We start from the raw sequence: 21,862 nt of genomic DNA on the forward strand, positions 1-21,862 counted from the left end.
GGGGGGGGGGGGAGATAGGGACTGAAAGAGCCAGCTTTAGCATCCCAGCCTAAGCACCCCCCCCTCTGGCCTCAATCCTTGCGATGCATGGTACACCTCGCTTGCCACCTGCTTGACCCTAGTGCCACCGATAAAATGAAGTAATAATATAGTTAAAATAGAGCTAGTGTCCTCTCTATCATTTCATTTCCAATGTAGATAAAGAAAGTGCTTCCCTTTGTTAGTATATGTTTCATCAACTAGTCCCATTGTTAATGTTTAAGTGTTTCCGGAAACTGGGGTGCTTAATTTTAGTTGATCTGCACAAAAATAGAGATTGCAATGTCTCAAGGCCCCTCCTTATACTACCATTGTACAATGATGTTCATCACTGGTAGAAGGTGTATCGGAAAAAATTGGGTCGATTTCCAGTATGAGGCCTACCATATGAGGCGTTGCAGGGCCCATCTCGCCTTCGCAGCATGGCAAACTGTCGTACTATCGCAATATTTTTTCCATTAAGAAAATGAAGTTTATTCTATTTATTAGTGCATGTTTCATCAACTAGTGCCACTATAATGTAATCATGCTTTTCGTTATCTGTGCAAACAGGGTTATTCAGCTGCATTTTGGTGGAACTGCACAAATGTATAGATAGAACTGGCATATATGCAGAGTGTGAGGTGCCAAGTAAAAATTACCGACACCAACCATGCTTCATCTAAGCATTGGCATCCACCACCAGTGGGATGGGTGGCACTCTTTGTGGACAAATCTTTCTCGGCAGCAAATCCTATAATCAAATACTAGTAGCTTATATTGGCACTTTTGTAGGGAGTACTATTTTTTGAAAGAAGCACCAATCAATTTTTCTTTATTTGTACACAGTGTCACAACTTTGTTTTTGGTCTAGAGCTATTTTAGGGTGATTGGCGTAGTACTCGGAGACTCGGAGTACTACCCAGTACTTACCCGTATGATTTTCATTAGCCATCACACTGATTGTAAGCATGAGCAGATGGAAGATTAGGTTAGTGCGAAGCTTACCTTAAACCCTACCGCCGCCGTTGAAACGAGGCGAGCGGCGAGGGAACCATGGAGAACGATGGCGAAGCGTCGTCACGCCATCCAGCCTCCTCTTGCGGTGGGAGAACGAATACTCCTATGGCTCCGGCTAGCACTGCACCCTGGCGAACGACACACCATACTCGATCGATAGATTCCTCTGGATGCTCGACCTTCGACCTCTACGCCCACCACCTCCACCTGACTTTCGCCTCGGGTGAATTTGTCTGCTCCATCACCCAGAGGAGATACTCGATGAACTCGAAGGACTATGACGTGACTTCCGCCAGGGAGTACATCGCCGCCCTCATCGCCGCCGTCTCGCTCTTTCGCATACATTGCCACATGGCCCTCACCGTCCTCGAAATCTCCCACTGATTGTCAAACCAAATAAGGATCTCCTGCAACCTAGCTACCTTCTCCTAGTCGCCCCCGGTGATCTGCCCGATTCGCTGCTGCATCCTATCCATATATGTCCATTTGAGAGGTCCGGCGCTAGCTTTGGAACATGGGAGGAGAGATGATGGTCTTGCAATGGAGAGGAGGGAGAGGCGAGACAGTGGTTTTGCAATGGAGAAGATGGAGTGGAGAGGGGGTGGTTTTGCAATGGAGAAGAGGGAGAGGAGCGTGCGGCTGTGATTTAGGATTGGACGAGAGGGCTGGCGCGCTGTGACTGGATCAAAATCAAAATCAATTTACCCTTCAATTAAGAAAGCGACCCACATTAACTAGTCTCCCTTGTATTCTGGGTCATATTTGACCATGATTTTAGCAAATAAAATATATGTTATACATTGGAAAAATAATATAATTTGAAAGTACATTCAGATATGAACCAAACGATACAATTTTCTATGACATGCATTCACATTTTGCTTGTCAAATACAGTATATGGTCAAACTTTGACCCAAAATACGCAAAACAAAAAATACTTCCAAGACCAGCGCCGCTCCTCTCCTCTATATTTCCCTTCTAAATATATTATATACATTTATATGTTATTATATACTATTGTTATTATCATCATATATTTAACAGATACTTACATATATAAGAAAAAAATATCCCACGTATTATGAACTTATAAAAATAAATGTTAACAATAAAATTTTGGGTTCTCTTTACTTAATGTCAACGAAAATATAGGTGATTGTGTACAAAAGCTTGGTAAGATTTAAGGACCAATGTAAATAAAGAACTTATTATTTAAAAATATTTATCACAAATGCTCAGCCTTGTTTATTATTTGATAGCATTGCTTCGCTCAACCCAACATTATAATTAGAACCAGCCCAGCAAAATCGTGTATTTCGAGAAAGTGCAAATGGGATGTATTTTTTAGCAAAAAGTAAATGGGCTGCATGGATGCTACATTATTTGTTCACCCAGGCCTGCAAATTCGTGCATTTATAGAAAGTGCAAATGGGCTATAGTTTTTTAGAAAAAAATAAATGGGTCGCATGGACGCTACATTGTTTGTTCACCCAGTGCAACAAATGGACTGTAATTTCTAAAAAAGTGGGTTGACTATGTGCGACATTTTTGGAGGCTGAAATGTGGGCCAATAGGTCGAAGCCAATGCAAGGCATTGTCAACTTAGTCAACAAATGATTCTGACATCGATAGCCATTGGATTTACATCCAACGGCCGGCATTCATCTTCAATCTCTTGTCTTCTTCCTCCAGCGCCGCCGGGACCATTTGCTCCCGCCTTCGACTGCTAGCAGCTCTTCTTAGCATGCTTCGCTGCGAAGCACTACCGCCCCATCGGCCAAACCATCCCGTCACCCCTCCACTCCTCCTGTTATTCTCCGCCGACTGCACAACCACGTCGCACCAGAACCAGTTAACCCACATACACCTCTCCGTCTGCGACTCCACTACCGCATCTTCCCATCATCGGCTCGTTACGTCCGGGGCCTTGCCGTTGTCTACCACCTTGGTGCACTTGGCACGGCGTGGTCAACGTGGTCAACAAACGAGAGTCATCGGAAGAGGACTATACGTTGAGAGGCTGACAGTGGGGACGCACCCGGTCCATGGACGCACGCATGGAAAAACAAAATTATTTCTCCCCCTGAAAGATGGGACCCACCACGTATATCTTCGCAAGAAAAGAAGTGCCTCCTTATTCCTGACCCTGACAGCTGGGACCCACCAACAACATCTTTGCATGCAAGGAAGTGCCTCCTTATTACGGGCAAAAAATATATGATTCCACCCCTGACCGCTGGGACCGCCAGTTATATATTCGCACACAAGGAAGTGCCTCCTTGTCCTTACTGACAGCTGGGACCCACCTGGTCGAAGCGTACGTAGCATTGTCTGTGTACATACCAGTCGATCGGTCTGTCTGCCATGATGAACCGTGGCTGAGTAAGGAGCGGTAGCAGTTCAGGCATTCCCATCTAAATCCTGTACACATACGACAGCTATGCTGCAAAAAAGACGGTCAGGTACGTACATATGGGCATGGTCTCGAACGCATACGGTGACGACATCCTATTCATTGGCAGCCAACCGATTGGGTTGGAATGGAGGAAACAGCGTTGTGTTCATCAGGAGGCAACCGACTGGGTTGGAATACGTCCTGTTCATCGCGAGCCAACTGGCTTGGACCAAACAGCTGAAACAAGGTATGGCGTACCACAGAATGGAGGAAACTGCCTTCTGTTTGACCGCCTATGGTCAAAACAGGGTCCTGTTCATCCGGTCTGGTCTGGTGTACCGCAGAACGAAAGAAATGGACTTCTGTTCGAGTTCCTACGGTCGAAACGGGGTAATGTTGATCGAGAGGGGTGTGGCGTACCGAAAAATGGAGGAAACAAACTTGTGTTTGAGCGCATACAGTTGAAACGGGGTCCTGTTCATCCGGAGGGGTGTGGCATACCGCAAATTAGGACTCCACGGGGTCATGTTCATCCGCCATCTACTGCCTCGCCCCAGCCTCCCCGGGCTACTATTCATCCACCGTCGACTTCCTCCAGCCTCCACCTCCTACTGTTCATCCACCGTCGACTTCCTCCTACCTCCACCAGCTACTGTTCATCCATGGGGTCCTGTTCATCCAGCCTCCGTCGGTTACTGTTCAACCAGCCCTCCAAGTGGTCCTGTTCATCCACCCCCACCTCCTCGATCGGGGTCCTGTTCATCCAGCAGCAACGACCTCTACTACCACGGGGTCCTGTTCATCCAACCCCCACCGGGAACTGTTCTTCCGACCCCCAACAACGGTCATTGTTCATCAAGAGGTAGCAGGTCTAATCGGCTTCAGTTAGCAGCAGTAGTGAAGGAATCGCTCAGGTTTAGTTAACAGAAAAGGGACCGATCGATCGCTCGGGTTTAGTAACGCATAGCTAGTGCAATCGCTCGGGTTCAGTAAGAGAACGCCTCGCTTGGGTTTAGTTAGAGCCCAACGCCTCGCACACATGTGCGTACGTGTAAATAGAAACGCGCAAACCATCGTGCATCGCTCGGCGCCGACCACCCACCGTAACCGGGAACTCCCCGATATTTTCCTTGCCCTCGCTTCTACCATGATTTTGTCCGTCATGGACGGCCCAAAGAATGTCGTGCAGGTGCGTCCCCGGCCCGCCCAGGATGGAAAGCACATTTTCTGTCATGATTTTTTGTCATAGAAGTAGGATCCCACCAGATCTATTATGATATGTATTTTGTCACAATTATTGTCATAGAAGTGTCATAAACATGACAGAAAAATATTCGTTCGGCCCAAAATGTCACGGATGTGTCTTTTTTTGTAGTGATTACAATTTAGAGAGTGGTGTCTCCTAGATTGGTTAGGTGTCGCTTGGGAACCTCCGTCAAGTTGTGGAGTTGAACAAAGAATTTGTAAGGGCAAGGAGATCGCCTACTTCGTGAAGATCTACCCAAGTGAGGCAAGTCCTTCATGGGCAATGGCCATGGCGGGAAAGACAAGGTTGCTTCTTCATGGACCCTTCATGGGTGGAGCCCTCCGCTGACTCCATCAATGTGGACGTACGATAGCACCACCTATCGGAACCACGCCAAAAATCTATGTGTCTTCATTGCGTTTTCACTCTCCAAACCCTTCCCTTTACCTTCATATGCAATGTTCTACTTTGCACTGCTACACTCTTAGAATTGCATGTGTAGCTTGATTTCTTGAGTTGTGCTAATTGCTAAAATCTGCCCACAACTAGGATTGAGAAAGGTTCAATTTTTATTTGGTCAAGTAGTCTAATCACCCCCCTCAAGACATACTTTTCATCCTACACAACTTGAAGCTCAACCCTGAGAAGTGTGTGTTTGGCGTCCTGTCCAGCAAGCTTCTTGGGTTCTTTGTATCTCAACGTGTAGTTGAAGCCAACCCTGACAAGATCAAAGCAATCAAACAGTTGGAGGCACCAAGGCGCGTCAAGGACGTGCACTACAAAAAAATACACTTCCGTGATGATACGTGTTTGTCACAGTAGGTCACATTTTCTGTCATGTATGTACATCCATGACGATTTTATGACAGAATCAAGATAGTCATACATGTGTTGTCGTAGACGTGCTCCATGACAATATCAAAATTATTATCACGGAAGTGTTCACTTCCATGACGATAAATGATTCGTCATGGAAGTGGTTTCGTCAAGGGTGACCGACACATGGCATCCACCATAACGGGTCGCCGTTAAGCTACCGGGCCCGGTTTTGGATACGATAACTCGTTAATAGCCCAAACCAATGGGGATTTTCCACGTGTAAAATTCTCATTGGCCGAAGGAAACATGGGTTAGCTCGTCATTGGGTTCGATAGGCGCCTATGATATGTCGACACGTGTGACGGCCCAACACTGGCCCATTTAGCTTAGAAAGGCCAGCCCGTTTGACTTGGTCAAAAGTTAGCGGGCCAGCCCATGAAAATCCTGTTAACGGTCTGTTCGCATATAGCCCGTTTTACGGCTCGGTAACTCACGGCCCGTTAGTGCCTTCCCGAAATCGGCCCAACAGCGTCATGTGGGCTGTGGAATATAACACCAGCCTGTTTCACTTTTGGCCCATGTATGGCCCATGACGTCTTTCGGCCCATATAAGGCCTTTTGTATCTTTAGGCCCTTTAGTGGCCCATGGTGACTCTGGCCCATAATGAACAGTAAATTTCTTTGTACCCATGAACTGCCCCCATGATTCATATGGGCCGTTTCCAGCCCATGTTAACTTTTGGCCTACTAACGACGCATATGTTCTTGGGCTCCTTTCCTGCCCTCAATTACTTCTGGCCCGTCACTGGCATGTTCCCCTAATGAGCCAAATTCGGCCCGTGGTTAGAATCAACCCATTTGTGGCCTGTTAACCCATTGCGCCGTTTCCAGCCCGTCCTATATTATGGCCCATTAACGACCCATTATGCCTGTGACAGAATTAAGCCTTTGGTCTCTTTTGGCCTGTTAACGACCCGTTACCGTGTTGGCCTGATACCAATTACGCACGTTTATGGCCCATGTGGACCCATTTATCCGATGGCCCGAGGCCCAGCAATTCTACGGCCCGTTGGAGGCCCATTTATCTCATGGCCCGTAGGAGGCCCATGGAACCTACGGCCTGTAGCAGGGTCAAAGTTACCACGGTCCGTATATGGCCCATGGTTGTTGCGGCCACTAGCAAACCAGGGAAAAAGAAGACTAGGAAATAAATAAGCCCGAAACTAACACTAGTCTATTAAGGCGATTGCACAGATTACATCCACTGGGCATCAAAGTTCGCCACCAGTGCAAGTATAGGGAACACCCTACACTATACAAAAATGGCGTGCTGTTTTCTTCAGCCGGTGGCTGCACCTTAAGAACAAATTTTGTATCACCACAAAACAAATTATAACCATAAAACAAAAGGAAGGTTGACATAAAAGTTAACTCTCTGGAAGATCAATGCACCACCAGAAGTTCAGAAGCTCAGTTCATTTGACCTGACTGTTACGTTTTCATGCTGTACTGTCCGACGGAGCACCATAACCTTTGACTTCATTTCTCCTAGGCTCCTGAACAACAGAGCAAATGTCTGATAGTCTGGTTTCAAAACCATGCATATCTTGACGACATCGAACAATGGTTGTCCTTGTTTCACAAAGGGTCTCTGTTAGGGAATGGACTTGTGTCCGGAGTGCAGATATAACATTGTTTGAGCTTGCATATATTGATCATGAGGCAGTTTGGACGAGATTGCCTTAACAACCAACCCAGTATTACGCAGGAATGTGCTTTTGGCACTTTTAGTGGACAGGTACCGACCCACAGCAGCAAGAGGTGACATTGCGGTTATGGTTGCCTCGTCACCTTCAGAAGGTGGCGGTTCCACCATTTTTTCCATAGCTTGCTGAAAAGTTGATTTTTTACATTAGTAGTACGAGAACATAAGATATTAAGGTGGAAACAAAACCAAACAAAATAGCTTTGGTCTATGTACGGAAATTATTCTGGCGAACCCGTGTAAAATATTAGTTGTATGACCATGTACCATGGCTAATGTATTGTCCATTTCTTCACATTGTATTGATAGCTAAGGATATATAGACAAAGTTTATAATACGGTAAGGATAGTATGACATCATTCCTATCACAAAACAACTGAGAACATACAAACATGCAATTGTAACGTTGTGTGGGCATGTCCAGGGCGGAACTAGATTACAGATCAAGATCAAAGGAACATCACTCCTCTCTTTTAAATCTTGTAAGGTGCAATGACACGCTAAGACAATTGTGTATAAAATTAAAAAGAGTAATAGACATTGGTTGCAAACCATGCAGTTCAATGCATGAGTTAGAGTAAGTAGTAGTTAAAAGGCATGAGGATTAAGGACTTACAACAGCATCTTTGACTGGTGTAGTCATGCCCTTCGTCTTGCTGGTGTGACACTCCTTCAAGATTTCCACAACATTTGGTTCAGGTACTTTTTGGTCCTTGCGGTCTTTCCTCTACATTTGGAACAAGTCAATCTAGATCTGACAATATGGCACAACGAAAAGAGTGAAACAACAGCTAATTATAAGTGTGCAATATAGCTACGAGATCCTGTTGTCTGTTGGAATTTCACTTTCATATAGTTGGCCTTGTTCTTTGAACAGTTCACCTACAAGAAGATAGATTTGTGAGGCACATGCAGAAATAGAAGTTCAACATGTGATCTGATCACATACATATAACATACTTGATACTTTGGATCAGACCAGTGTTTAACGAGGCCTCTCCAATCTTCATCCGATATATTTTCCACATGAGATGTTTGGGCAAGTTCACTGTTAGCCTTGCCTTCAAAGTGAGTTTTCCTCAAGTTATAGCGATATTGTCGCAGAGCAGACTTAGAAACATCGGTGCAAGCTTGTCTGGTTGCATCATCTTGGCTATCCAACTTGAACCTCATCTGTTGAAAATTATGGTAGTCTCATTATCACCAACCTAGAAAGTATGGGACAGATCAAGACGATACTACTAGTTTCCATACATAACCATACTTACAAATAAATGGTCGAGGATGGTGTTAAACTGGGTTTTGTCTTTGTCTTTCCTGTACTGAATCCATGTTGGGAGGATACGTGCATGACACCTAATGGAAACCGCTGCCTCTGATACTCACTTGACCTTTTTAAACCTGCCTCAAAACCGATCTCCATTCTTCCTCCTCTAGATTTAGTTAACCTATCGAGCATTATCCCTGATGTTTGTTTCCTCTTGCACCTAGGTGCTAGTCCAACAACGAACATAGGAAGTGTTAGTGTACATCAAATTGTGGGACTACATATAAAGAAGCATGCAACTGTAACTTGACTCCAGCAACTACCTTCTTGCTGTTGAAGCTCACAAGGGTCATCTGATCTTGCCAACTCGTCTTGTGTCAAGAGTCTGGCAAGGGAGCTTGGGAACATGTTGCTAGCTGAGTTGACAAACGAGTAACTCGTGCAACTGGTGGTACTGTAGAAGGTATTGCTCGAACTAGGGTTGTCGCTGCTTGTTTGATGGCAGCTATTAGTTTCTGTTTGGCTTATTTTGCTGCTCGTGTAGCACGGGTTACCGCGTTTGTACAATTTTCCGCTGGACTTTGACCTTCTATTGCACCATCTATACCAACAGAATCCGCATAATTGTTCCGCTTCTGTCAGATTTTGGGTTCCGGCAAAACCCTTAAGGTTCGAATACTGGGGTGCACACGAAGATCTCTCCCCTCTAGCTCATGCCCACACCACGATCAAAGCTCAGCGCATCGAACTCAGAGAACAAGAGACACAAGGTTTATAGTGGTTCGGCCCACCGATGTGGTGTAATACCCTACTCCAGTGTGGTGTGGTGGATTGCCTCTTGGGCTGAGGATGAACAGTTACAAGGGAAGAACCACCTCCTGAGGAGAGGTGCTCTTGTGCTTGGTGAGCTTGTGTGGATGAGGATGATACGAATGGCTCAAGATCAGTCACCTCCTGTTGTAGTGGCTAGTCCTATTTATAGAGGCCCTGGTCCTTTCCCCAAATGTAGGCGGGAAGGCATCCAACAATGGCCAAATTTGAAAGGAGACAACTAGTACAAGTTATCCTAACTAAAGGTGGTCTTCGCCTGCCAAAGGCTTTCGTGGTGACGTCGTCTTGGGCTCCACGGTGACCTCCGCCCTTCCGTCCTGCTGGTCTTGGTCTTATTGCACCGATATGGAAACCTTTGCCTGATGCCTCGAGACTCCTTGCCTGCGCTTGCCCCTTAAGCACCAAAGAGGAAACGAGGACATTGCGTGCGCTGGCACCCGCCTAGCCTTGGTCGTCATGGCTTGCGTCACAGGGACCTCGCGAGGTGCCCCTCGCCTTGATCTCTCCGCCCTCGCGAGCCAGCCTTGTGAGGCTACCCCCGAGGAGGTCTTGCATCATCCGCCTCGCGAGGCTTGGCCCCTCGCGAGGGTCTTGAGTGTTAGCTGATGAAGATCGGTCGTACAGGGCCGCTAGAGGAGCCACGTCGTGGGCCGCAGGCAGGCAAGTCTAGGGACCCCCGTTCCCAGGACGCCGACAGTAGCCCCGGGCACAAGGCGCGCTCGGACTTGGCTTCGGGGCGAAGCCAAGGGGCATGTGCGGAGCGCCGCGGGCCCCAACAGCCTGCGGCCTCGGTTGACGCGTGGCAATTGATGGGACGTGGGCGTCTCCCCTTCCCCACGCTGCCTCGGCAACTGCCCGACTTGACGAGTCCCTGCTGCATACAGAGAAAAATCATCATTACCTATGATCGTGGGGGTCGCCGGTTGGCCTTCTCCCGCTATAAATGAGGAGGGGGGCAGAGCCCCCGTCGCTCATCTCTTCCTACTCTGCTCGCTTCCTCTCCCTTGCTTCATTGCTAATAGTGACTCTTCCTCCGGCGACAGCTCCAGCAGCGACGGCTATGACCAGCCGCCACGCCGGCGTGCCTGCTTCAAGGACGGCAGCGGGTTGTCTCGTCGTCGCGCCCCAGTGAAGCGCTAGGAGGGATCCGGCTGAGTCCGGGACGGCGCCAAGGCCTACCCTCGCGAATCGCTATGGGGCGCGCGCCGCTTTTGTTTTATCCTTTCTTTTCTTCCTACATTAAAAAATAAACGAGTATGGGGCCCTGCGAGGGTGTGCAACGAACCGTGGTTTCCATGTCGCTATGTTATGTTTGTCATTCCTGTGTCGTGTTGCAGTATTCATGTTTTGTGTAAGCGTGTGGAGATAACTTAGCTTGACGTAGTTTCTGCCTCGTGAGGTGCGCATCTCCCAGTACCTGGCGAGACTTCCTTGACCTGGGAGGCGTCACTAGTAGAAAAAGTGTCAAATGTGAAGCACATTAGTCCTGATTTGTAACAGAACAGGCACTAATGTGACCATTAGTGCCAGTTCAAATGGCTAGGAGGGCAGAGATCTATAGTACCGGTTCGTGGCGATCCTATAGTACCGGTTCATCCCACGAACCGGTACTAAAGAGGCTGTGGCCCCACCGTCCCCCTTTAGTGCCGGTTCGTGCTACGAACCGGTACTGAAGAGGTTGTGCCATGCTGTTTTGAGTCCCACCTCGCTCTCCTAACAAGGTTTTTACCACCTTAAATATGTTACTTCTCAAACTATCACAAGCACTTGGTCTTCATTGAACACTATGTGTAGAATTTGTGGCCGCAATCTGAATCTTCACCGGTTTACAAACCGTTGAGGACACATATTGACAATTCAGATTATACACAAAAAGATCATTGATGATCAAAGTATTTTTGATGTATTTCTCTGTAAAAAATATAAGATCATGATCTAAATGCTCTTATAGTTTCTTTACAGACGGGTATATTTTTACATGTTTACACACATCATTTAGATCAATGTATTTCTGATGTATATTTTTACATGTTTACACAATCTGTTTCGAAGTATTAGGGTTTCGAACGAAAACGCATCTGTTACAGACAAAGGCATGGTATCATCGTTTCACCCACATAGCATGTGCAAAAAAGTAGAGAGGGTTACGGCAAGAACTGGATGCACTTCGTGTATAAACTGGACAATCTCTTTCGGAGTATCAGGGTTTCGGACGAGAACTCATCTGTTAGACGGGCACTTCATTTTTCTAAACTTATTTGAACTCCAGACTTTTTTTGCGTTCCGTATGCACCATTCAAAGCGACGTCATCAATTTTCAACACTTTCTGACATCATTTGCTATTTGTCAGTCATTTACCGATTTGTTTAGAGAGCTAAATGACCGTGAAATTGAAAATCACTACAAAATGAACTCTGAAAATGTTGAAACTAGGCATGGTACCATCATTTCACCCACATAGCATGTGCAAAAAAGTAGAGAGGGTTATGGCAAAAACTGGATGCACTTCGTGTACAAACTGGACAATCTCATTCGGAGTATCAGGGTTTCGCACGAGAACTCATCTGTTACACGGGCACTTCATTTTTCTAAACTTATTTGAACTCCAAACTTTTTTTGCATTCCGTATGCACCATTCAAAGCGACGTCATCAATTTCCAACACTTTCTGACATCATTTGCTATTTTTCAGTCATTTACCGATTTGTTTAGAGAGCTAAATGTCCGTGAAATTGAAAATCACTACAAAATGAACTCTGAAAATGTTGAAACTTGGCATGGTATCATCATTTCACCCACATAGCATGTGCAAAAAAGTAGAGAGGGTTACGGCAAAAACTGGATGCACTTCGTGTACAAACTAGACACTCTCTTTCGGAGTATTAGGGTTTCAGACGAGAACTCATCTGTTACATGGGCACTTCATTTTTCTAAACTTATTTGAACTCCAGACTTTTTTTGCATTCCGTATGCACCATTCAAAGCAACGTCATCAATTTTCAACACTTTCTGACATCATTTGCTATTTTTCAGTCATTTACCAATTTCTTTAGAGAGCTAAATGACCGTGAAATTGAAAATCACTAGAAAATGAAATCTGAAAATGTTCAAACTTGGCATGGTATCATCATTTCACCCACATAGCATGTGCAAAAAACTAGAGAGGGTTACGGCAAAAGCTGGATGCACTTTGTGTACAAACTGGACAATCTCTTTCGGAGTATCACGGTTTCGGACGAGAACTCATCTGTTACATGGGCACTTCATTTTTATAAACTTATTTGAACTCCAGAATTTTTTTGCGTTCCGTGTGCACCATTCAAAGCGATGTCATCAATTTTCAACACTTTCTGACATCATTTGCTATTTTTCAGTCATTTGCTATTTTTCAGTCATTCACTTTTTGACATCACAGCGCGCCCTTTAGTACCGGTTCGTGGCTCTAACCGGTATTTAAGGGTGGACTTTAGTACCGGTTGGAGCCACCAACTGGTACTAAAGGTGACCGCTTCCCGCCGCTTGGCCTGGCCAAAATTGGCCTTTAGTACCAGTTGGTGGCTCCAACCGGGACTAGAGGCCCTTCCTATATATATAGCACTTACGAAAATTCAGTTTCATCTCCCCATCTGCAACCTCTTCGCGACATTGCCGCCGCTCCCGTCCCGCGCCGTCGCCAATCGTTGTCTCACCCTCGCCGCCCCCGCCGCTCGCCATCGCCCCCGCCGCCCTGTCGTCGTCGTCTCGCGCTGCCGCCCCACACGCCGCCGCCCGTTGTCGTCGTCCCCGCCGTCGCCGTCTCGCGCCGCCCCATACGTCGCCGCCCCGTATGTCATCGTCTTGCCCCCGCCGCCCGTACGCCGCCGCCCCCGCTCGCACACACACACACAAACACGTACACGCGCTCGCACACGCACACATTTTTTTACTTATCTTCTGTTTTATGTTTTTTAGATTAATGCATGTCAAATTGTTAATTAGATGATCGAATTAGATGAAATACCGAGATAAGAATGTTAGATTAATGTCGAATGTTAGATGAATTAGATAGAAAAGTTAAATATTAATGTCAATTGTTAGATGAATTAGCTAGATATTAATTAGTGCTAATTAGATGAGTTAGTTTTTTTACTTTTACTTAAAGATGAATTAGATATATTAATGTTAGATGAATTAGTAAGTGCTTAGTTGACTTAGTAAGAAAATTAATAAGTGCTTAGTTGAATTAGTAAGTGTTTAGTTGAATTAGTAAGGAAATTAATAGAATTATTTTATTTTTAGTAAGAAAATTTAGGTATATGAGATTTGATATCTAATTAAAATATTACTATATAGAACTAGCTACTTTATATATTTTAGTAAATGCTTAGTTGAATTAGTTGAATTAATAGAACTAGTTTATTTTTAGTAAGAAAATTTAGGTATCTGAAATTTGATGATCTAATTAAAATATTACTGTATAGAACTAACTACTTTATTTTTGTAAGAAAATTAATAGAACTAGTTTATTTTTAGTAAATGCTTAGTTGAATTAGTTGAATTAATAGAACAAGTTTATTTAGTTGAATTAATAGAACTAGTAAGTGTTTAATGTTTCACCCATGCATATGAACATAGGAAATGTCGTGTGACGACGAAAAAGATTTCATTATGTGCGAATACTGTGAAGACTTGCGCGGCCTGTGCGACATAACTTTCCTTGTTGATGATAGGCGCTTCAGCATCAAGCTGGATGAGACCTTCGAAGTGGATATAGTAAGTCACAACGAAAAATCTTTTTTCGTAATTAAGCATGACTTATGCTTCATTTTCTTAAACTTATAATTTTAAATTCCACTATTCTACTAGCGCATTCCCTGCCATGCAAGAATTTTTGTCTTGGATAAGATAGGTTTCAGTGCTATGGAAACTATGGAGGTAAAGAGAGTTTACTTGAAGACCGAGCATGGTTATACTTTCAACGTCAAATTATACAATGCAGACACATACACCTATTTTGAATGCAAAACTTCGCAAGCACTATGCAAGGCTTATGCATTTGAGCCTGATATGGTTATCACCTTTGATATTCGTCCGGAAGATGATATTGATGGTAATAGAGACATCTCGGTCAATGTGCAGACGCCTCCAGTTCTACCATTATGTGAGTTTCTCAACCATATTTATGTCTTCGATATTGTTTATTCAAAAATAGTTGACAACTAATTTCTATGGACAGCTTATTTCCATTCAAGCAAACATGTCCGGCGCTTGGTAGACAGGACCGTCCACTGTCCCGGGGCTGAACTAAACTGTGAGGAGATAAGTCATTATGTTTCATGGCTTGAGGATCTTGATGCTGTCAAGAGAAATTATTTTCCTGAATTTGAAAATCTTAGTACTCAAAACGTGCGACCAATAGTGATCGTATTGAACTACGGTCACATCTATTTAGGAGATTTTTACTATTTGTCCTCAGTGCATCTTTTGCATACATTATTTTTCAAGCTAAACTTTCATTGCTAAGTATATTACTCTACGATGTTCTTCAACAGGGATTCCCGATGACAGTTGTGCCTTAGTGGATCGAGACTAAAGGTCGCATGTCAATAGTTAGCTTACGACCAAGACATCCTACATTGCACATGAGTGCATTCAGGATTTCTGAAAGCGAGGAATGCTTAATAGTGAAAGATTGGAGCAAAATTGTTAACGATCGCAGAGAAGTACTAGGGGGCAGCAAGTAGAAGCGCAGCCCACGATTAGGAGACAGGTTCATCTGCATGCTCCAATATGATGAATCAGGAGAGCTATACATGTTCTATGCTATTTTACCTGAGAGAGAGCAGCAGGAGTGATTAGCTAGTTCATGCTATTTTACTTGTCCTCTCGTGTCCGTGTTCTTCGTCCTGAACTTAATCTCAAAGAGTGATTTGCGTTTGTGGTGTTACGAACGCTTATAATATCATGACCATGTTGAACTCGATGATATCTTTGCTTCTGGTACAAGTGAATGTTTCTTCTTTAAGCTAGTGTTGGTGGTGATTAGATGGCGGTAATGACTATTGTGATTAAATAGTGGTAATTACGACTATATATGATGATTTTTAGCTAGCTAGTATTCTGTTGTTGGTGATGATATGATGCAAGAGTTTTTATATTATTATGATGATGATGATGAGTTATTATATCATTTAGGAAAGAAACCATAGATTAGTTTCAACTGGATGGATCCTAGCTAAGTGATCAAGTATATGCCATATCCATATTACCTTGATCACATAATTAAGTGATCAAGTAATATGTATATATGGCATATACTTGATCACTTAGCTAGCTAGGATCCACATGCATCCAGTCGAAACTAATATGCGGTACTTTCACCTAATGATTTCACAACTCATTATAATGTAAAATAATCACTAAATTAAATTGAAAACACAAAATTAAAGGAAAAACAAAAAATAAAATCACAACCCCCCCAAACATTTAGTACCGGTTGGTGTTACCAATCGGTACTAATGGTCTCCCGCACCCGGGCCTATCTCGTGCCACGTGGTGGCACTTTAGCGTCCATTCGTGCCGAACCGGTACTAAAGGGGGGGGGCCTTTAGTCCCCACCCTTTAGTGTTGGTTATGGAACCGGCAATAAAGGCCCTTACGAACCGGTGCTAGAGCCTGATTCTACATTAGTGCGTCTAGGAACTGCAAAAATTTGTTAGGAAACTCTTATCCTTCCGAGCGCTGGTCGCAGGCACAGCCGGCCGTGGCCCAGCGCTTCGCATCACGGTACCAGAGGGGCATGGATTGAGAGAGGTGTGCCAGCTTGCGAGCTCGAGAAAGGGTGCCTCGCGAAGAACAGGAAAAAACGCTCACGAGCGCTTCTGTCCAGCCCCCTCGCGAGGCATGCGAGGGAGAGTACTGGTCCAAGCAAGGAACCGAGGGAAGAAAGAGAGGCAAAGGCGATGCGACAAGGCCGGCAAGAAACATCATAAAGCAAATTCCATTAAAAAGGGGCAAGCCAACTACGGAAAGGAAATGAAAAGACGCGTCCGGCACCTAGTCTAGTCTTCTCACCAACGCGGAGCTAAGTGCTGCCACTAGGACATGGGAGGGAGCCCCCGAGGCCCGAGGGCGGCACCCCTGGGAGTCCGGGGCGTGTATGGCCCCACTCATTATTAAGTGAGAGTGTCACGAGCGAAGACCTTCACAAGCACTGGGCCTTGCTTCATGGGTAGAACTTTCGAAGGTGCTGGATGTTCCAGGCGTTCTGGATGGGGACCCCGTCCTGTGTCTCCAGGCACACGGCGCCAGGCCTCGAGACATGGGCGACCCTAAACGGGCCCTACCACATGGGTGAGAGCTTATGCAGCCCTTCCCTGGAGAGCACCCGCCTTAGGACGAGGTCGCCCACCTTGAGCTTCCTGGAGCGGATGTTGCGGCAGTGATACCGCCGCAGCGCCTGCTGGTATCTTGCTGCTCGAAGTGTAGCTTCGCGGCAGTGTAAGTCCCCCATCACAAGGTCCATCCCCCGCATGGCGTCCTGCAGCGTGTCATCAAACGACAGGACCCGCACGGAGCGATGTTTGACCTCATTTGGGAGAACCGCTTCTGCTCCATAGACGAGGAAGAACAGGGTCTCGCCCGTTGGCTTGGTGGCGGTGGTGCGGATGGACAATAGGACAGATTGGAGCTCGTCGTGCCAGCCCCTACCGCAGGCCTTGAGCTTCTTCTTGAAGGTCCTTGTAACACCCACGATGCGGCTATATCTCCCACGTGTCGAGGCACGACTTAGAGGCATAACCGCATTGTGGTTTTGTTGCAAGAAGGGTCATCTTCACACAATCCCATGTAATGAACAAGAATGGGATAAAGAGTTGGCTTACAATCGCCACTTCACACAATACATGAATAAATCATACATCAATCAGAATACACACATAGGTCCGACTACGGAACCAAAAGAAAAGAAGACAACCCAACTGCTAGGTCCCCGATCGTCCCAACTGGGCTCCACTACTGATCAACAGGAAACGATACAACACAACGAACAAGAGCTTCATCGAGCTCCCACTTGAGCTCGGTTGCGTCACCTGCATTGGTATCCTCGACACCTGCAACTGTTTTGGAAGTAACTGTGAGTCACGAGGACTCAGCAATCTCACACCCGCGAGATCAAGACTATTTAAGCTTATAGGGAAGGATGGGGTAATGAGGTGGAGCTGCAACAAGCACTAAGCATATAAGGTGGCTAACATACGCAAATGACAGCGAGAAGAGAAGCAACGGAATGGTCGTCATCTAGTAATGATCAAGAAGTGATCATGAACTCCTACTTACGTCAAACATAACCCAGAAACCGTGTTCACTTCCCGGACTCCGCCGAGAAGAGACCATCACGGCTACACGTGGTTGATGCGTTTTAATTACGGTCAAGTGTCAAGTTCTCTACAACCAAATATTAACAAATTCCCATCTGCCACATAACAGCGGGGATGGCTCTCGAAAGTTTATACCCTGCAGGGGTGTCCCAACTTAGCCCATTATAAGCTCTCACGGTCAACGAAGGATATTCCTTCTCCCGGGAAGACCCGATCAGTCTCGGAATCCCGGTTACAAGACATTTCGACAATGGTAAAACAAGTCCAGCAAAGCCGCCCGATGTGTCGACAATCCCGATAGGAGTCGCACGTACCTCTTTCTCAGGACACACCGGATGAACACTACGTACAACTAAAACCAGCCCTCAAGTTTCCTCGAGGTGGCGCTGCAAGTGGCTCTAGTTTGGACCAACACTCCGAGGAGCACTGGCCCGGGGGGGTAAAATAAGATGACCCTCGGGAGCGCGACTCCCAAGGGAAAAAAGGCTAGGTGAGGCAAATGTAAAACCAAGGTTGGGCCTTGCTGGAAGAGTTTTATTCAAAGCGAACTGTCAAGGCGGTCCCATAAATCACCTAACCGCGTTAGGAACGCAAAATCAAGGAACATAACACTGGTATGACGGAAAACTAGGGTGGCAAGAGTGGAACAAAACACCAGGTATAAGGCCGAGCCTTCCACCCTTTACCAAATATATAGATGCATTAATAATATAAGAGATATTGTGATATCCCAACATAAACATAATCCAACATGGAGCAATCTTCATCTTCACCTGAAGCTAGCAACGCTATAAGAGGGGCTGAGCAAAAGCGGTAACATAGCCAAACAACGGTTTGCTGGGAAGGGTGACAAAGGTTAGAGGTTCATGGCAATTTGGGAGGCTTGAAGAGCTAGTGAATAGGTAGCGCAGCATAGCAATAGAGCGAACAACTAGCAAGCAAAGATAGAAGTGATTTCGAGGGTATGGTCATCTTTCCTGAGATCCCGCTAGGAAGAAGAACGAGTCCAAGAAGAAGACAAACGGACGAAGTCGAACGAATCCTCACAACTCCGGAACAAAACCGAAGCTATCGAGGGAAGCAACCCGGAAAGAAACAAACAACATAGTAAACACACAATCATAAACATGGCATGATGCACAGTCAAGTATGATGCATGTCCGGTTTAAATGAGGCATGGCATGGGAAAATGCAACAAACAATACTACAAATTAAGTGGAGTTCAATATGCAACGAGTTGCATATTGACGAAACACCACATTCAATTATTTAGTTTACTCACGTTTATGTACCCAACAATATTAAAAGTTGATTAACATGCCAAGAGGTGAAGCATAGGTAAGACTATCTATCTAGGCAAGTTTAAATGAGGCCGGAACAACAAACAGCAATTCCGGAAAATCCCCACATGTCATTTAGCAGTTTAAAGCAAACAACAATTTTAACCATTTAAATATTGTTATCATGATGCGGATGACAATGCAAGTTTTAAGCAATTTTATGAAAATGTTGACATGAGCATGTTATGAAGCATTTGTCGCCGTGGTGGAAGAAAAAGGGTGCCACGGCGGTGAAACGGAAATGGTGCCACAGCAACATATCGGTTTCGATAGCTCACGGAGATACCGGTGCAAAAGAAGTGTGCGTGAGCGTGTCATGCAAGGATGGTGGGGTGATCCCGGTTACCGGGTGTCCCACAAGACGAAACGAGTTACAGCGTGCGATGAACAAGTCGGGCACAGTGCAAACGCAAGCAACTCATACAACGCATGCATTCGTTCATGGGCGGTCGTCTCGGGGTTATACCTTCAAAGCATGCATTTTCGGAGCGGTTCAAAATTGTCGAGGGAAGTAGTGGTTCACGAGCCGTAGTGGAAGTAGTCGTTCTCGCGACGGTAGTGGAAGTGGCGGTACACGCGGAGGTAGTCGAACTTGACGGTTCCGTTACACGGGTCTTCGGCGATGGTAGTGGTACACATGTTCGGGAAGCAGTTTACGGCGTTGGAAGATGTACATGGCAATCGTAGTGGTACTATGCGTCGTCGGACTTGTCGAATCCAAACTCTTCGAGGGCCGTCGTGGTTCTTGGCGCTTGCGGCGTGTTGCTTGGGGGAAACCAGGGGTGCTTGGCAGGTTCCCCACGAAGATGCATCGATGGTGCTCGAAGGCAGCAGCGAGGAGGCGAACGAGGCCGCTGGGACTCGAGCGAAGAGTGGCGTGCGGCTGCTGGCGAATGGGATCCCGGCCGATGGGGTCAGGCGAGGCCAAGGCGGCGAGGCGGCCATGGAGGTGGGGCGCAGCACGGCAGTAGGACGGCGACGGCTGCAGGGCGCAGGCGGCGGGTGGACTTGGCGACCTCAATAGGTCCTAGAGGGGTCGTCGGGGCTTGTGTCGTCGGGACCCGAAGGAGGAGGCGAGGCATCGACGGATCTGGGCGGTGAAGGCCGTTCCCGGCGGCAAGGGAGCGGCTAGGGTTAGAGCACGGGGTGCTGGGCCTTGGAGGGGCAAATGGCCGTGGGGGGAAGGATGGGCCGGCCTGGGAGGCTGGCTGGGATCTCTCCCCTTCTTCCTTTAATTTTGTTTAACAAAAAGCATTAGAGAGAAGGAAAAGGCAGAGGGGGGTTAAGGAAAAGAATTTGAGCACGAGGACAATTTTCCTGGACTCACAAAAATGCGCTTGATCCAGGAAAAATAGAAGTGGCATGATTGAAAGATAAAAATTCAAATAAATTTGAATTTAATTCAAATGATTTGAATAGGAAGTGAGGGTTGGGAAGGTCCAAAAATGTTCGGTTTTTTGGTGGAGCTCCGGAATATGATGAAAAAAATATATGGCGAGGTTGGAGACCCAGAATTAATATAACAAAGGCATTGGGATATTTGCAAGTGTGTTATGGTGAGCTCCAATTAATGGAGTATTTTAATATAGCTCCCTAATAATATTGGGAGGATATATGTTATAAAGAGAAATCACCATGTGCATTTCCCTCGATTTAAATGGATCGAAGATCCATGCAATTTACTTAGTTGAGTTTTAAAAATTAATGACATGATGGCATGATGACATGATGCAATGAAAACAATAAAAGAGCAAGCACAAAAGAAACACATGGTGATCACAAAAAATATGGAAGTCTTCTGAAGCGTCGGTCGGGGCGTTACAGTCCTGGTCTTGAGGCCTCTCAGGACCTCTGCGTTGGCACGTTCGGCTTGACCGTTGCTCCTGGGGTGCGCCACTGAAGCGTAGAAGATCTACGTTCCAAGGTTAGCACAGTATGTCTTGAAGAGATTGCTAGTGAACTGCGAGCCGTTGTCGGTGATGATGCAATTGGGGACCCTGAACCGGCTGACGAGACCCTTGACAAACTTGACTGCAGATCCGGCCGGGATGGTGCGGACAGCTTCTACCTCCGCCCCTTTGGTGAACTTGTCGATGGCGACGTAGAGGTAGCGGTAGCCCCCAGGCGCTCAAGGGAACGGGCCTAAGATATCCAGCCCCCAGACTACGAATGGCTACGAGAGCGGGATGGTCTGGAGGCCCTGAGCTGGCAGATGGATCTGTTTGGCGTGGAATTGACAGGCCTCGCAGGACTTCACTAGCTCAGTCGCGTCGTGGAGCGCCGTAGGCCAGTAGAACCCGCTGCGGAACGCCTTGCTCACGAGGGTTCGCGACAACGAGTGGTGCCCACAGTTTCCGCCGTGTATATCAGCTAGCAACTCGATCCCCTGTTCCCTGGAGATACAACGCAAGGAAACGTCATTTGGCTGCTTCTTGTATAACTCACCGTCCTGGATGCAGTACGCCGTGGCCTGTCGGGCCATGGGCTCTGCGTCCTCCTCTTTCTTCGGCAGCGTCCCTTGCGTCAGGTATTCCTTGAAATCCTTGGTCCAGCACCCCTCCTGAGGCTCGAGCGCCAGGAGTAGGCGCGCTCCCGAGGTCGGGCCACAGGCCAGGGCTCCCGAGCAGGTGGTTGGGGGAGCTCCTCCCGAGGCGGCGCTGGCCTCGAAAGTGGAGGGGCTGCCGACGGCTTGAAGAGTCGCTTCTCAAAGACGCTAGGCTCTTGGGGTTGTCGCTTGGATGCTCTTTTGGCGATGTCGTCGACCTCCTTGTTGGTGCCACGGGGCACGTGCTGCAATTATAG

At 46.4% G+C, this 21,862-nt stretch overlaps 1 protein-coding gene across 1 annotated transcript; it reads right to left on the reverse strand.

The window, feature by feature from the left end:
• Positions 1-21,233: 21,233 nt before the first annotated feature.
• Positions 21,234-21,542, reverse strand: LOC141021797 (uncharacterized). The gene has a single exon (XM_073497646.1). The coding sequence runs from the start codon at positions 21,540-21,542 to the stop codon at positions 21,234-21,236; it is 309 nt and encodes a 102-aa protein (XP_073353747.1).
• Between the last annotated feature and the right edge of the window lie 320 nt (positions 21,543-21,862).

Source organism: Aegilops tauschii, chromosome 4 (genome assembly GCF_002575655.3).
Source record: "Aegilops tauschii subsp. strangulata cultivar AL8/78 chromosome 4, Aet v6.0, whole genome shotgun sequence".
Classification (NCBI taxonomy): domain Eukaryota; kingdom Viridiplantae; phylum Streptophyta; class Magnoliopsida; order Poales; family Poaceae; genus Aegilops; species Aegilops tauschii.

Excerpts from the sequence above, each read along its gene's own strand:
- LOC141021797 (XM_073497646.1), bottom strand. The coding sequence starts at position 21,542 with ATGGCCCGACAGGCCACGGCGTACTGCATCCAGGACGGTGAGTTATAC.